The sequence below is a fragment of the Pezoporus flaviventris genome, unplaced genomic scaffold (genome assembly GCF_033815535.1).
Source record: "Pezoporus flaviventris isolate CSIRO_AGI_PZ_B2104156 unplaced genomic scaffold, CSIRO_AGI_Pfla_v1 ptg000140l, whole genome shotgun sequence".
NCBI classification, from domain to species: Eukaryota; Metazoa; Chordata; class Aves; order Psittaciformes; family Psittacidae; genus Pezoporus; species Pezoporus flaviventris.
In genome coordinates, this window is record NW_026892688.1 from 770,710 (window position 1) to 787,815 (window position 17,106).

At 39.3% G+C, this 17,106-nt stretch overlaps 2 protein-coding genes across 11 annotated transcripts in view; both read left to right on the forward strand.

Annotated features, from left to right (window-relative positions):
- The window catches only part of PPIP5K2 (diphosphoinositol pentakisphosphate kinase 2), a 48,862-nt gene extending 44,348 nt beyond the window's left edge, over window positions 1–4,514 (forward strand). For all 8 annotated transcript variants that reach the window (XM_061479042.1, XM_061479044.1, XM_061479046.1 and 5 more), the window contains 3 exons: window positions 1,355–1,486; window positions 2,855–2,983; window positions 3,693–4,514. In XM_061479042.1, coding sequence (XP_061335026.1) covers window positions 1,355–1,486; window positions 2,855–2,983; window positions 3,693–3,796 — 365 coding nt within the window. In that variant the 3' untranslated portion in view covers window positions 3,797–4,514. The remainder of the gene's footprint in view (window positions 1–1,354; window positions 1,487–2,854; window positions 2,984–3,692) is intronic.
- A 6,217-nt stretch (window positions 4,515–10,731) lies between these two features.
- Window positions 10,732–16,570, forward strand: MACIR (macrophage immunometabolism regulator). Of its 3 annotated transcripts, none has more exons than XM_061479050.1 (2): window positions 10,732–10,766; window positions 14,194–16,570. In XM_061479050.1, exon 2 carries the CDS (start codon window positions 14,215–14,217, stop codon window positions 14,836–14,838), a length of 624 nt encoding a protein of 207 aa, XP_061335034.1. In that variant the 5' UTR covers window positions 10,732–10,766; window positions 14,194–14,214; the 3' UTR covers window positions 14,839–16,570. The 3 variants fall into 3 exon arrangements, with proteins under 3 accessions (XP_061335034.1, XP_061335036.1, XP_061335037.1); XM_061479052.1 differs by lacking the exon at window positions 10,732–10,766 and adding an exon at window positions 11,115–11,174; XM_061479053.1 differs by lacking the exon at window positions 10,732–10,766 and adding an exon at window positions 13,171–13,249 and having other exon boundaries at window positions 14,197–16,570.
- Window positions 16,571–17,106: the final 536 nt, after the last annotated feature.

The window sequence follows — 17,106 nt, forward strand, 5'->3', positions numbered from 1 at the left end:
GTTTCTTTTGTACATGAAAACAAGCTTCCATGAAATGCAACTTTTTATTTGTAATACAAGTGAACCTCTCATAACTACACTTCAGTTGATTTTATATTTAAAGTGACTGTCCCTCACATTTGAGTATGGCCAGTGTGGATCCAAATATAAATACAGACATTTGGGGGTTGAAATTTTGTTGAGTTACTCCTCTGTGGAAAGCATAAATGGGAAGTGAATGAGGAATACTTGTTATCACAAGAATATTGATGCTTATAATTTTAGGGAGGGAACAGTTCACAGTTGTAATGCTATCTCTAATAAATGTGCTTTAAACTGAAATTCTAAATATTATTTCATTCACAATTGTTTCTTCATTTAAATATCTTAAAAGAAATGTGGCAACTGTAAATTTACAATGCTGAATTGCAAATCTGTAATGTTACAGCTGTATGTTGAAAACACTAATGGGCATATTTTTCTGTTCTGAAATGCAGTTGAATGAAGAGTTATTCATTGAGTTATCAAACTTGCATCACTTTAAAGAACTTCAGCGTTTTTTTCTGAAATGTTTAAATACTTTTTTAGTATGTTAGCAATATGGATATGCATGGTTGTTGTATGATGAGTACTAATTTAGAAAAGTGAAGTCCAATAAGTTTTTAGATTTTAGGTTGCTATACTTACCTGTTCTAATATATGAAACTTCTAGTCCTTTAAGTACTGTTTTTAAATGGATAAAGGTAGGTGTAAATCTGTCTTACAAAGTTAAAACATGTAACATCAAGGTATAGAAGTGCTAACAGTGGTTTTTCCTTTGATACTGAAGGCAACAGTTTGTTTTCACAGAATACTGAAGATGATAGAACGTGAATTCTACAAATTCATTTTTTGGAAGTTGTAGCATTTTTAGCTCTTTTCTGCTAACAGTTGACAACACAGCCATCCTATTTTACTTGCATGAATGAGTTACCTATTTAGTGCTGTGCCAGATATGAGAATGAGTGCAAGAATTACTACCATTTCCTGCCTATTCTTTTCTTACTAATTTACTAAGTCCGTCTTAGAGGAAGGTTACCTTTTTTGAACTGATTTGGGAGAGGAGCACAGTTGTAATGTTTGGAGACACTTCGTGTGTACATGAGATTTGTATCCCACTTTATGTTACATGGTAGCTTTATTTTAGTATGTCCTGGAAACTGGCACATCTTGTTCCAACTCCTATAATTTAGTGTCCATGATTTCAAAGAGTACTGTGTCTGCATGTGCTGATTTAAAATAAGTACTTTTTATTGTACATTGATACTTGCCTGTGCAGTAGCTTAAATTGTGTCTTATGTTTGGAAATCCGTTTTTTTTATTATATTTCCTTCAGGCTTTGAATTGTATTCCATGGTGCCTTCTATTTGCCCTTTGGAAACCCTACACAACTCCTTGTCTCTGAAGCAGGTGGATGAATTTCTTGCCTCTGTTGCTGCTCCATCAAGAGAAAATCTACAGGAGACATGTACTGATTTTAGTTTGTAATTATGTTCCTTTTAAACTGTTAAATATTGCTTAATCTTTCCAGTATCTTACAGCTAACAAGTAAACTAAGAATACTGCTTTAAAAAATAAAATATGTGCATAAACCATAATTTTAATTTTTTGTGGCCTGGATAGTGTTATAATTAATTAATGTCTCTGTTGACTGGGATAGTAAAATAAGGGTTTAATGAAATCATAATTGGTTTATTTCCTCATATTAAGACTTTCTCTGTACTGTCCACCCTGTCAGCTGCATTGCAGTAATGCTTCTTAGTGAGAATACAGTATTTCCTGCTTTATACTGTACCATTGTAGTGTCACTAACCTCAGCAGAGTAGTGTTGCCTTTTACAAGCCTTTTACATCCTAAAACTGTTATTTCCTGTTTCTTGGAATATTAGACGGGGTTTCACCTTGTGATGTGCACCTTGCAGTCACTTAGTTTCTTAGTAGTTTGTGCTGTATGGTTAATGTTTAAGTGATACTGAAATTAAAGGCAAACTGAGTTCTACCCATGTGCATGTCTGGGAAGATGACTTTCCACTGTGAATTTTGATCAGAAAATTTGTACTTGATAGTTTTGATAAAAAGGTTATCTGTCTAGATGTTAGAGGTTTTGTTTTTTCTGTTACTTTAGTTTTATACATCTTAGATTTTAATCAGGCCTCCTATTTCTGAGAAGACAGGTAAGCAATTTAAGAAAACTGATGTTAAAGAAACCAGGGAGGCCTACAGGTATTTTGAAGTTTAAATTTAAAATGCTTTGTTACACTTGTTAGGAAGCTTGTGTCTCTTCCAAGCGGTTGAGAGCACAAGACAAAAAAAATACTTCATTCCTCTGCGGTGGTTTGGTTGTCACCTTTCTACAAAGGAGTGGTTGGAAATTAGACCTGATAGAATTGAGGCCATAAGTGCTCTGCTCTCCTTCTTCTTTCCTATAACATTTGGAAGTTCACTGGAGACTAATGTATTTTATACACTTTTCAAAGGCATTTTGGACTTAAATGCCAGTTTAGTCCAAATGCCTATTCCTGTGCAGCCCTCAACATATGAGAAGTAGCACTAGTGATTTTGCCAGCTGTACTGAAATTCAGCTTAGCTGCCTTACCAGCATGAATTTCTTGTGTCACTTTATGAGCTAAAATGGAGATAGTTAGATTTGTCTTTCATGCTGTGAAGTTCTGACCCTAGAGTCAAAAATTGGTGGCTGAGCTGCAGGGTGTGTAACTGTAGCGTCTGTATGGGTGGACAGATAACAGTTCTGTGGCTGCTATCTTAAACATTTTGCTCAGGTGAGAATATTTTCATTATTAATGATGTGTATCTTTTTTTTTTTTTTCACTTTTCAGCTTCTCCAACTTACATGATTCCAGTTTCAGGAAGAAAAATTCCTTTAAATACATACACCCCTGCAAAAATTCAACCAACACCACTTGAAACTGTGCCTGAAAGGCAAGCAGTAGAGAAACTGACCTTATGTAAGTAACTTCTGTCAGAGGCACAGTGGTCTAACTTGATTAAATTATTTCCAGCAGTAGGATTCTTTCATATATATATATATATATATTACATAATTTCTTAGGGCAGGTATTTCTTAAAATTCTGTGTATATGTAAATGGGATCACTTTACGGGTCACAGAGAACTTAACAGTGTTGCACAATTAGTTGTAGTAGTAAAACTGCGTTAATAGTTACTTTCTTTTATCCTCCGAGGTATCTGGGAGAATTTCTGTGGCCTGAAAATGGATGGCTTTTTGTTTTGTTTTGAAGTACAACAGTATTTCCAGCTGTCTCCAAGTGAATCAAGAACAGGAAATTTGTTTAAATTCCTGAATTTCCAAGATGTTTTCTGGGCATTTACCATAGAGCTCTATAAGCAGGTTCTGATTAAAGCTGCCAATAACGTAATGATGTATTCAATCACTTGTGTATATATATATACAATCACTTGTATATATATTAAATATGAATATACTAGTGGCAGGCTACACTGTCTGCTTTTGGAAGCTTGTGCTGGCCAGTGGGCCTCTAGAACAAAATCCAATTGCATGTCTGGTTCATTAGATACATTGTGGCTTTGTGTATGTTCCTCTGTTAGGTAACTTTTACTTTTCTTGGGTTTGATGCTTTTCAGCATGGGTATTCTTAGGTGTAAAACCTAACTCTTTTCTTCTTTATCTGTACAGCTTCCTCTGGATCTTCTGTTCATGTACCTAATGTTAAGCTAACTCTTGAAGAGACCTCGCTAGATCTGGAACTTAGTTGTGAAACTCTTTTTGAGAAGAAATGATGTTGATAAGACAAAACTGGAACCATCTTTTTAAACAATTTAGTGTGAGTTCAACTAAATTACTGAGATTTAAAAAGCTAGTCATGTCTGTAGTTCAAAGTGCACCTAAGAAGCTATACATGGTTAACTAGTGTGCACACTACATATTTAGGTCAAATGTCTTTTCTCATTTTTCAAAACATTTCAAGAATGTTTATTTATCAGTTTGAACTTCACACCTTTACTGGAAATGCTGCACATGAACATTCTCAGTGTCTTCAGATATTTACTGTAAACCTGTACAATACCAATGCAGTGGTATGTGTTACAGTGGCTCTGTTGATGTCACGGTAATAAAGGCATTGCCTGTTATCATTATAAACTTCTATTTTCAGGAGTTTATAATCTCCCTGTTGAGTTTCTTTTGTGGACTGAAATGTAACACACATCTTTGCTAGAAGCTTTTTTTTATTTGTGTTTCCAAAGAGATCTGTTTTGTCTGGTTTTGAAGTCAAGCAGATGTTTTCTGCATTTTACTTATTTTATATCATATATGCTGCAATAATTAGGCATGATGGAGTGCGTTAATGCGTTGTCACTTTCCACTCTCCTTATTTTTATTCTGTGTTTACATCAGACCTGTAACGTTCAAATATACTTTCTCTTTTCTTGTTTAGTATACATGCTTGTATACGGGTACCTGTATATCATCCAGCAGATAAAACTGTCTTTTATATGTTTTTATCATGTCCTTCTGATGTTTACTAAAAAAGACAGTTTTATCTGCTTTGCCATGTCTTTCTGCAAAATACTGATTAAAAAGCAGGTTTTGTAAAAAGAGAAATGGTTACAGCTGGTCTTCTAGTAAGTTTATAATGAAAAATAGTAAATCTTCCATCTATGCTCTGTTATCATCCCTTCAGAGTAGAGAGAGACTATGGTGTAACAGACCTCAGTACTTACTGTTGCAAAATACTCAGGATTCCTCATGGCCTGGGGATTTTCATACTTCTGCCTTGCAATCTAGGTGGTTAACAACAGCTCCCATTTAAAAAAAAAAAAAATAAGAGCTGTGAGAAGCAGTAGTAAGTCAGCGGAACTTTGAGTTATTGGGTTATGTAATGATCCAGTCTGAGCAGATCTTGTTGTTATCCGTGGCATGAAAAAATACTGAATTATTATAATTATCCCAAATGTATGAAAATATTGTCCAGTTTTGTCAAGTTCAAGTGGCTGGTTATTAGTAATGGACGTAATAAACTGCAAGTTATATAATTCCTTTCACATGTAAGTTGCACAAGTTGTAGCTTCTGAGTAATATTTTTAAATAGGGCTCTTCCTCATTTCCAGAGCCAGTGCAATTCTTAATTACACTTACTTTGCCACAGGGCCTGTTTTTTCAGTGTTTACCACATGTGAAATGGATTCAGCAGACTAATTCTAAGAATGCTGGTTAAATACCAAAAATATGAAGGGTTTCACAGCTATATACTTAAAACATTTCATTTTCTGCAATGTAATTGTGTTATTGACAGTGTTGGTCTTACACACAACTGAATGTACACTTGTTTACCATTTTTAAGAAAATACTGTAAAAATTTAAGTATGCGTATCATTCCAGTCAACCAAAGCTGTGGCATAACTTTTTTTTCATGTGCTCCTAAATAAAACCAAAATCACTGGCAACTTCTCTCCATTTTGTTCTCTTTTAAGTTTATATGTGAAGTACAGGGTAGTTGACTCAGTCATCTCAGTGGAAAACAACTTATAAATAAGGCATTAATATGCAAATATGCTAAATTCTGTTTGCAGTTCACACTGTAGAAAAATACGTTAAGAGATCAAAGTGTGTGTAAGTGGCATGAAATTTGGGCCTTTGAGGAGGTGTATGCACTAAATATGAGATAGAAGCTATTGTGGCAAAGACCTTACAAGAAGCTTGAAGTCTGCACTGATACAAAAAACACACTTCTAACATGTACTTGCCGTGGAAAAAAGAAAGAATGGATGAAAAAAATTGTCACTATTCCACATAATGTATGAATGTAATATGCTGAATCATAGATTCAAAGAATGGTTGGAGTTGGCAAGGGCTTGAAAAATTGCTTAGTTCCAATCCCCTGCCATGGGTGGGGAAAGAGCCTTGTAGTCCAAATTTCTAAAAGTTGCAAATTTTCATGTGATCTCCTACCAGTGGAAGAATCAAATTTCTGAAACAAAACTGAACTTGACTAGAAATTATTCTTTGTCTTCATCCAAGCTACACTGAGATCAGTGCATATTTTTCTATGATAAAGTTGCTGGAAAAGGGAAACAAACTTCTGTGTGGAAATTACTATGTCTCGTGGTGTATTCTCTTAAAAGAGCCTAATTTGGTGATAATTGCTCTGATCTAAAAGGGATTGTGTGTTTGACAGTGATAAATTCTTTGGTTTTAAACAAGTGATAAATGAGAAGTGAAAGAAAGGAAATTCTGATATTTTACATGAGTATCTCAAGATAGCCTAAAAGGGAGGTATTTTAGGCTATTTCGCCTGGATGCATGTTCTATCCAACATGTTCTTGAGAAATTCACTTCCTGTGCATCATTTTTGATCTATGTAACCTGATGTCCAGGTAGAATAGAAATACCATCAAAGCTATTTTCTCCACCAAACTTACAGATCTCCATTCTATTCAGTAAAAGGGACAAAAGTCATTGACAACAGGTGGTCAGAATCAGAGTTGGTACTACCTGAACATTTGCACAACACACAAAGCTCTAAAACCATCATCTTTTTCACATTTTTTCCTGTGCTTACTAACTCTATCTGGACACAGACTCAGCCTTGCTTAAGTAGCTGTAATTCCTACTGAAATCAGCTTAATTAGGCAAAAAGTGAATTTGGCCCAAAAAGAAAATTAAGGCATACTTTCTGCACTCACTAAAATAATTTTTTTAAACTTGCTATATAAAAAAATAAAGGTGGGATTTTAGTAAATGGTCTACTTCAGACATTTTGTTCAGGTTTTAAATAAATTTTCACTGTATTTTCTTTTAATTTAGCCAAATAGCTTCTAAAGGTATCTTAAAAATTACTAAGCTATTTGGTTTGGCTGGCAAAAGTTGCTAAGGTGAATGGCAATTTATGTATTTTAACATAAAAATATTCCAGTCTTATTTTTTTTCTCAGTGTGAAAGTTATGCTACTACTTCACCCCATACACCCACCATATATCCATACAGGGCCATACATCCACCCCAATGCATACTTCATATTTTATTCTGAATGCAGTTATGGATTTGCAGTAAAATAGAGATTTACAGAATAATGGCTCTAATCCTTAATAAGGGATTAGATAATAACGGAAAAGAAACTGAGTATTTAATAAATCTTTTTTGTCTCATTAGGCTTTGGAATTAAATCCATGTGCGCAAAATGGAGGAATTAAATGCACTGAGTAAAGAATGTTTAAATTGCTCAGCTTTCAGCCCTTGTGATTTAATGACTTCATTAATGCTTTAAATTATCCTAGCAGTTTCCACTGTTCAAGCCTGGAATATATAAAACCAAGGAAAATAAGTCTTTTGATAAAATCTTGCTAAAGAAGAAAAAAAAAGTACCTTTGTTAGGCATGTAACATCTTGCATGACTTTAAAAGCACAGCGAAAAATAGTGAAATCCAGTAGTCAGTTTTGGGAAAATCTTGATGACATTACTTATTGCATGGAAAACATAAATGGTTTTAGGGAGATCTAGGCTTATTTTCAAATATTTGTTGTGGTGTCTGAATAGTATATTTGGGAAAAGTCTTCAGGATCTGCCTTTCTTTTGATGCATGGAAATTTAAGACAATTTTGCACCACATTAATTCTGTCAGTGCAATAAATGTTATTACAGTTTATTAAATGCTGTTATTACAGTTCATTAAATTTAAGTTACCTAATTTGTGAGTGGGGAATCACTAACCTGTAAACCATGTTTTAGTATGTTTTAACCGGTTACTTACCTAGAACACATTATATCCCCCCCCCAAGCATCTGTTACCTCCTGAAATTACTCACCACTGCTGCCTGTCCCTCCACTCCGTCAAGGTCAAGCTTGAAAATCCATCTCAGAGACTGACTGACAACTCAGTTAACAACAAGATGGAGAAGTTGTGGGGGGAAGATTCTCCACTTTCTGTACCAGGCCTACTAATTCAGTTCTTAAAACACTTTAATGAACTTGCAAAACCAATAACTCTCAAGGGCTTGCAGAGCTAAAGAGACTGTAGTTAAAATTCCTTAAACAACCCTTGTTCTTTGTTTCTGCTTGTTCTGGCTGAGAATCTCCAAGAAATGCAAATTCTGGGTGCATCTGGATGCACAGTGAGCAGCTAGTCTGGCTAGTGTGGGTGCATACTTAATACTGACACCCTTTACTGCAGGTCAGGACCAAGGTGACCTGCAGCCTTCTGGGGCACTAGGACCAGAGGGAGGCCAGAGCATGGTCTGTGTACAGAGGACATCTACACATTTCCAAGGAAGGTAATAAACTTTAGCTATATATTTAAGAATGAGTCTTTAAAGACTCGGGAACAAAAGCTGGCTCAACTCTACTGCAGGGGGATTAGAAATACCAGCTGTGTGGTTCAGCTCACAATAAACTATTCTTGAGAGAGGAAAAAAACAGGGGCTATGATGTTGCACTTTCTCTTCCTTTTTATTTTTACTTGCAGGAGGGAAGTTAGGCAATTGTTTGCAAAGTTCGGTGCAGTAATAGCACTTCTGCACAATCTTCAAGAAGCAAAATAAAACAGGGAAGTGATCTAACTGGTTGTTGGCAAAACCATTACTAAAGGTTTGTATCTAGTCAGTGTCCAAACTCTGTAGATGTGGAAATGCCACAGAGGATATGGATAGAGATAGATGGTATTTCAGTGAAGAGAAAGTCACCAAGAGATATTACTGTTACTTTCTTGTAGTTGCATGCAAAGTGAACAAACATGTGAGACTATTAAACCAGAGAGTATCAGATTGGGTGGAATGGTTGTTAAGACGATATTTGTGCCAACAAGGCTCACTGCCTGGCACTCCAGAAAGTCACCTCTGCACAGGGATCCAGAAAGACTTGAACTCTCAAGGCGCAGCTTTGAACACCAGGTTGGAAGAGACCTCAAGGATCATCTGGTCCAACCTTTATTGGCAAAACATAACCTAGATGAGATGTCCTAGCACCCTGTACAGCTGAATCTTAAAAGTATTCAATGCTGGGGAAACCACCAGTTCCCTGGAGAGACTATTCCAATGGATGGTTGTTCTCACTGTGAAAACGTTTCCTCTTATGTCCAGTTGGAATCTCCCCAGGATTAACTTGTGCCCATTACTCCTCATCTTTTCCACATGACTCCTTGTAAAAAGGGAGTCTCCATCCTCTTCGTAGCCAGCGTTTAAATACTGGACCATGGTAACAAGGTCTCCCCTGAGCCTTCTTTTCTCAAGACTGAACCTACCCAGTTCTCAGCCTTTCCTCATATAGCAGGCTTCCCAGTCCTTTAATCATCTTAGTGGCCCTTCTCTGGACCCCCTTCAGCCTATCCGCATCTTTTTTGTACAGTGGGGACCAAAACTGAACACGGTATTCCAGGCACGGACTGACAAACGCCGAGTAGAGTGAGATAATGACTTCTTTATCTCTGATGCCCTTGTTCCCCAGAATCCTGTTGGCTTTCTTTGCTGCAGGTGCACACATTAACTCCCATTGAGCTTTTTGTCCACCAGGACCCCCAGGTCCCTTTCTACAGAAATGAATCCCACCCAAGTAGGTCGCAGTCTGTGCTTCACTTCTGGATTATGTTTACCCATCTGCAAGATTCTACATTTGACCTTGTTGAACTTCATAAGGTTCGTGTCAGCTCACTATTCCAGCCTATCCAGCTCAACCTCCAGGTTGACTCTCCCTTCCAAAGTGCACACTTCCCCACTCACTTTGGTACCGTTGGGAAACTTCATCAGATTACAATTTGATCTCATCATCCAGATCACTTATGAAGATACTGAACAGTATTTGGTTCGCTATCAACCCTTGGGGGACCCACCAGTAACAGGTTGCCCCTGGGGTATTGCTTGTCACCATTTCCCTCACCACCATACAGACCGCTTGTCAACACCGTAATGTGTCAGTTTCTCTAGGAGGAGGCTGTGAGACACTGAATCAAAAACCCTGGACAAATTCAGGTAGACAATGTCCACCACTTGCTCCAGACACCTACAGTCTCCTGCCTCTTCCAGTGCAGCCCTGGCCCCAGCCAAGCACAGGAAAACACAGAGGTGTGTGGAGACACCAGGCCCCTGTCCTGCTCCTGGGGGTTAGACTAGATATTGGATATTACGTAGTTTGAGATGAGCTCTTAGGCAGCTCTTCCCTGTGAGGGTGCTGAGGCGCTGGCACAGGCTGCCCAGGAAGAGGAAGCTGTGGCTGCCCCATCCCTGGCAGTGTTCAAGGCCAGGTTGGATGGGGCTTGGAGCAACCGGTTCTAGTGGAAGGTGTCCCTGTCTGTGGCAGGGGATTGGAACTGGATGAGTTTTAAGGACCCATCCAGCCCAGACCATTCAACCATTCTGTGTTGATTCTACCGCCATAAGTTTGAAAGTATTACAAGAGAAATGAGGAAAACCCACAACATTCACAGAGCAGTGAACACCGACATCCCGAGCAATCCTAAACTCTGCTTCTGAGCCGTTCCCCTTACGGCCCTGGTCTGCTCTGCTCCGCTCCGTTCCGTTCCGTCCCGTCCCGTCCCGTCCCGTCCCGACCGCCACCGCGGCCTCGGCCTCGGCCTCCTCCTCCCAGCCACCATCACGCGAGGGGCGGTCCCACCCGAGAGGGGTCGGCCCTCGGAGAGGAGGGGTTGTCGCTGCCGTTGGGACGTGCCCCAGCCCAGCGCGTGGGCCGGGCCGGGCCGGGAAGGGAAGGAAAGGGAAGTGAAGGGCGGCACTAGGTGCTCTCCTGCTCCGTCCGCGCCGCAGGTAGGAGGCGGGGATGGCGCCTTGGGTCTGTCCGCGCCTCACGGAGCGGGCACCTGAACAGGGACGGCGGGTGCGTCCAGCGGTGCCCGTAGGGCAGGGTGGGGGGAGCCGGGCCGGCCCTGGCTCCACGGTGGGAGCGGTGCGGCCGGCACCTTTAGCGGGGCCCGGGGTGGGGGTCACGGGGAGCAGCCCGACCCGGCCTTGCCGCGGGTGGCGGGGCCTCTCCTCGCCCCGCGTAGCGGTGCGGGGCCGTTCTCGACTGGGCTGCGAGTCCGCGGCCGCGGCAGGGCTCATGGGAAGGGGCTTCCCCCACGAGCGCAGCGCGGAGGCCCTGGCGCAGAGCTCCTTTCTACCCGCCTCGCGGGGCGCAGGGCCCCTTGGTCGGTAGCGGCTGAGGAGGCAGTGCGGGTAAGTTGACGGTGGTGGAGCTGTTCGGGCAGGGCCAGGAGGGACTCGGGGCGTTCGCGCTGGTACCCGCCCGCGGAAGGAAGCTAGTGGAATTGTCATGCGGGGCCTGCAGTGGGGCTGCTCAGGGGCGCTTGCCGTGCTAGCCGCTAGTAACGGTGCGCCGCTAGCAACTGGGTGCGCAGTCGTTCATAGCTCTCTCTTCAGTTACAGGTTATAATCACGAACAGTGGCCATGCCGTTCTTGGTACTCTGAGGCAAGTACTAAACGTGAATATGCTATTACTGCACTTGTCTGATGGTAACAAACTAGTGCCCAGCTTTGTAGGGGTGGCTTTGTATTTCTCTGTAATAAATCTTGCTTTTAGTGAAGGGTAAAGAGAAGCTGAAGGTTCTGTTTAAATGGAGATTGTAGTATGTATGATATACATTGACTGCATTAGTGTTACTGTCTTGAGTAAGATGCTTCCTAAGCTGCTTTGGTTTATTGGCAGGTGTGTTTTGCCAGTTTTGTCTCTGCATATTAAGGTAGTTGGGGAATGTATCTGAACAGCTGGGGTGCTGTTTTGAGTAGTTTACAGATGCATAGGAAAACAGTCTTGAGTCCTAACTTCTTTCTATGTAAGTTATGCATGCTGGTTTACATAGGGAATTTAGCTGGCCTAAGTGTGAGTCTGTATGTACCTATTTCAAAGGAAGTAGCCAATTATGTGCATTGGTAGGTATTTCCTATGAACATGATTCTGTCTTTCCTTGTTAGTGTGCTTACTAGAGTGGGGCAATAAGCCACTGCACATACTTGTATAGCTACATGTGGAAATGAATTGATGGCAGAAGCCTGAAGTTGCGCAGACTTCAGTGGGAGTGATGGAGGAGAGTCTGTGGTGTGGAAGAGCATTCAATGCTTGTGCCAGTCATTGGCCGACTTCTGACAGAGCTTGTCCTGAATACAGTAAGAGTCCTTAGAGCATTTCCAGGAGGAGTGTAGTGAAGACTGAACACTTGATGCCTTGTTTTACCACAGGGAGTAGAAGTGAGCAGCACTGATTCATCTTCCTGTTTCCCAGTCTATTCTTCATCCTTTTTCCTAGTCGCGTCCATTACTGAAAACTGCTCCTCCCACCACCCTGCTGCTGTTGGTGTATTTTGAACCATATTCTGCCTGACGTGGTGTGTTTGCACTCTTCCTCAAGGGAAAAAAATAAGACTTGTTAGAATAATGAAGACAGAAGAGGGTGATTCTCACACTGTCTTTGAAACAAAGGCAGTGGCAGCACAGTTGCTGAAATTAAGTTCTTGCATAACAGTGCTTACTTTGTAGTATGGCTTTCTTCATAATCTGCTCATTTTAGACCAGCCTTATGCTGTTGGCTTTGCCATGAGGCATGCATAATCACATGCAAATGCAGTATGTTATGGTAAAGTCACATGAACTGAGTATTCCAGAACAAAGTTTTCTGTTCTCACTAGTTGTAAATTTAACTCAGTTTTACTGTACCTGCATGTGCTGTTTGGCTTTTATTAATTTTTATTCTGTAGTTGTGTTACACTTAAACACTCATTTTAGTATTTAAGTATGGGAAGGAGCATTTGAGAAAGCAGCAGAGAACACAACTTTAATGCCATTATATGCATAACTCTTGTAAGTTTGACCGTCGGCAATGTGGATGGTGTTAGTGAATGAGACACCTTTCCTTCAAACACCCAAATACCTGCTGCCGATTGCATTGAGACAAAGAGCTAGTCATTTAAAGTGCTTCAGTTAAAAAAGAAACCCAAAAAACTTAAGCTGCATTGATTATTTTTCCTGATATCTTGGAGTAGGTCTTTTTTTTAACCACTGTCTTTCTTTTAATAGCTGTCCTTAGTCAAAGGCTGAGTATAATTTTGTTATTATTTAGGTTAATAGTTTCAAAATAGTACCTGCAGAGCTGTCTTTTCAGACATGGCAGTATAGGATGCTACCAAGCATGTGTCCTATGGCAACCCCGCTCTACCTGTCTGTGTCAACCCTGCTCTATCTGTGATGATCCTGCTCCATGACAGCACTGCCCCATGACTCTTCTGTGATGTAGGCTGTGTCACTGAAATGGTGTAGATGATGCTGAAAACAAGAAAAGGAAAATAATTAAGCATTGTCTGTGTTCTGGCATCCACTGGTATATACTTGCTGAGATAGTGACCTGACCTTTCCCATTTAGAGGTGGTAATATTTTGTGGCAGACAGTTGTATCTGTAAAGGCACAAGACAATGTATTTGGAAGAGTTGTGAGGAAGTACAAAGCTATGAGGTCCTGGCAAAATAGTCTGTTTCCAAAAGAAATAGAAAACCATAGGATTCAGAAGACTGGTTATTCTTAAGATGTTTATAAGAATATTATGCTTTATTCATTAAACACTACCAGTATGCTGTTTCCTGTGTTAGAAATACATTAGAATAAAATAGTGTGCGTGCTTTTGGTTAATTGTGACTAAAAAAATAGGATGAGGGAAAGGGGAATTTGCTGATGACCTATAAGGACAGGTGTTGAACAGCCAGGATGCCATTTTTGGAATATAAAGCAAGCTTTCTTCACATCTGTAAGAGGTGAGCATCAGGTCTGGTCTGTGGTTGTGCCTGACTGAGGTAGTAGCTTTTAAACACATTTATTGAAAGCTCTTTTTACTGAAACTATTGTCAATAGCAAAAATACACAGTTGATTACACAGAAATTGCTATTATAGTGAGGGGCTATAAGGAATCGAGTGGGAAGAAGCTTCTTTTTTGGGTACAGTACTACTCGAGAACAATTTTAATGTTTGAGAATATCGGGAACATATTTATGGTTTCTTTTATTAAAACACCTAAGATAAAAAGCTGTTGTCAGTTTTGCTATCAACCTGTAGAACATAAAGCAAGGCTGGATAGAAAAGTATCAGTCATAACTTCTGGGTAATACAAAATCTCATTTCTGCAGTCCTCTCTCAAGTCCTTGTGTTGCATAAAAGCTTTATTTCTGATCAAGATCTGTTTTATTTTTAGGAGGATAGCATTGTGTTTAAAATGGAAGTTGACATAAGTGGAGAGTCCAGAACTACCATATCCACCCTTCCTGTGCCTCTTGCAGAAGTGAGTCCTGTGGGCAGGATGGAAGCAGAGAAGCCACGCTGTTCCAGTACCCCCTGCTCACCAATGCGACGGACAGTTGCGGGATATCAAATCCTGCACATGGATTCTAACTACCTGGTCGGCTTCACAACTGGAGAGGAGCTGCTAAAATTAGCCCAGAAGTGTACAGGAAGTGAAGAGAATAAAGGGGAATCTGGGCCAAACTTGCACTCCAAACAGCTTGATTCAGGACTTACACGTTCCTCCCGTTTGTACAAAACTAGAAGTAGGTACTATCAGCCATATGAGATCCCAGCAGTAAATGGAAGGAGGAGGAGAAGGATGCCGAGCTCAGGGGATAAATGCACTAAGGCTTTACCATATGAACCTTACAAGGCACTTCATGGTCCCCTGCCTCTTTGCCTTTTAAAAGGTAAATGGGCTCATTCGAAATCCCTGGACTACCTCAATTTAGACAAAATGAGCATTAAGGAACCTGCTGACACGGAAGTGCTACAATACCAGCTCCAACACCTCAACCTCAGAGGGGACCGTGTGTTTGCAAGAAATAGCACATGAGCTACCATCAACTTGAATTTAGAACCGATTTCTTGTTATTTCTGTTGCTGCAAAAATCCACTGTTGTACTGTGTACATGACTATCCACATTGTATGTGGTTGTATCAGCTAAATGTTATCAGAAAGTAATATATTTGAATAGAATCTTGGAAATGGCAATGTGTTAAAAATACGTGGAGGGAGAAATCTTTCCTAAGAAAGCAGCTTCTGATGCAAATTTGACTTCAACTGGTGGATATTTTCTTTGAACACCTTTTAACAAAAAAAAAAAAAACACCACCTTTTGATTGTGGGGTTTGGGATTGGTTTTTTTTTTTTTAACAGTTTGAGCTGGTATTTCCAGTAATTTAACACTGAAAAAATGGTGATGTCTGCTTGGTTGTTGCTGATTTTGGCCTGATGTTAGAAACTGCTCTTGGAAAAGTGCTTAAGTTTAGGAGGTTTTTTGGTTTGACTTTCTGTTCCTGTATTCTACAGTAAAACATACGTATTTATTTTTTCTTTTCACATGGAGAGGAAAGTGAGCTTGGTTAAATAAGATCACTTCTGTTTAAGCAATTAAGTTCAAACATTTTCAGACTGCACTTACAATGGTGATGAGGGTGAGATTAACTCAGAGCAAACCTTTGCTACTTGAATCCTATTAAATGATTTTTTTTTTTTTTTTTTTTGTTTCTGTGTGGAAGTAGTTGCTTTGCCTCCTCTGTTCTATATAAAACTTGTTCAGGATAAGTATTTGAGTCATTAGAAAAAAATCTTTTGGGGAGTAAAGATTTTTTTTTGTAAGTGGGATTTTTTTTTCACATTGTTATGGCACAAAAAATGATTCACTGCAGATTCCAGTAAATAAACTGGAATGTCTGCTTTGATATGTCAGTAATGGTTTTGATTTTTAACCTGTGATTTCAGTATCATGCATGGTAACAGGAGATGTTAAATAACTTCATTATTTTGGAAGTGCAGTTGATTTGAAGCACTGAACACTAGAGATCTGGAAAGCCGATTTTGATTTACTTTTTGTTGTTTGCTTTTTTTTAAGAGATAATCCTGGATTATTTATCTCAGTAGATTGAATACACTGGCTTACTTATGTTACTTAAGAATTTTTTATCCAGTCATGATGTAAAACTCAGTTTGGCAGCTGTATTCGTAGATGTATTTAAAACATCGTAGTAACTTTAAAAAGGAGCAATAGTTTTTAGAGGGGTTTTTAATTTTAGGTGCAATCTTTTACTTGAATCAGTGTGCAGCTTTTGGCTGATGACCTCTCAGAAGTAGTTTAAAAATAAGATCACATTTTTTGAAACATAAATTGTTTGATCAGTTGTTTCTGGTAGAATTAATATTTGTTTGTTTATCATTCAGAATGAATAGAAAGCACTACTTAGTGCATGCACTGTGGAGTCCTCATTCTGTCATTCCACAGCTGGTAAATGAAGGCAGCCCATTAGTCTGCATTTTGCTAGTTTGATTATCTTTTTTTTTAGGTTTTTTAAATCATTGCAACAAACCTATGTGTTTTTTTAAAAGCTAACAACACAAGTGTAAACTCAATGTATTGAACAATGATTTTGAAAGTAAAATCTTCTTATATAGTCTTTAGTTTGAAAAACAGATTATGGTCAGATGCCAAAGAGATGGGGATTTTCTTTAAGAAATAAACTCCAATGTTTAACGAAATACCCTGTAAAACTGCGTTTCTGGCTGAAAAATAAAAAGGGTGGTATAAATACCTGTTGTTGTGGAATGTTTTGCTGTGCAGGAGGGAGAGGACATTTAAAAAATACAACTCTAGACCAGGCATCATTTAAAAACAACTTTAAAGTGGAGATCTTGGGTGTCTATGAAATAGATGCTTAAGTTTGTTATTTTGTTTCAGGAAATGAGGCATGCAGTTACTAATATTTTGTGCATGTTTCTAGGGCCATCCTGTGTCATAATTGAAAAGCTACACCAATAGAGAGACTGATAGCTAGCAAAGTTCAAACATAAAATGTGTGTTGGTACTTCATCTCTTTGGTGGTTTGCTCATGAAGGTGCTTACACATGGTGATATTGTTTGCGTAACTCATACACACTTGCAGCTCTCATAGCATATGGGAAATGCTACTTATGCTATACTACTTATAACAGACTAAGCAAAGAATTGTTAATTGATAACATAACTTGTTTCTTACTCTTTTGGTGGTTCCAAAGAACCTGAAACAAATTATCCAACATAATGAAATTTTGATGTTGTGGATGTTTGGGGGGGGTGGTCTCTCTGGA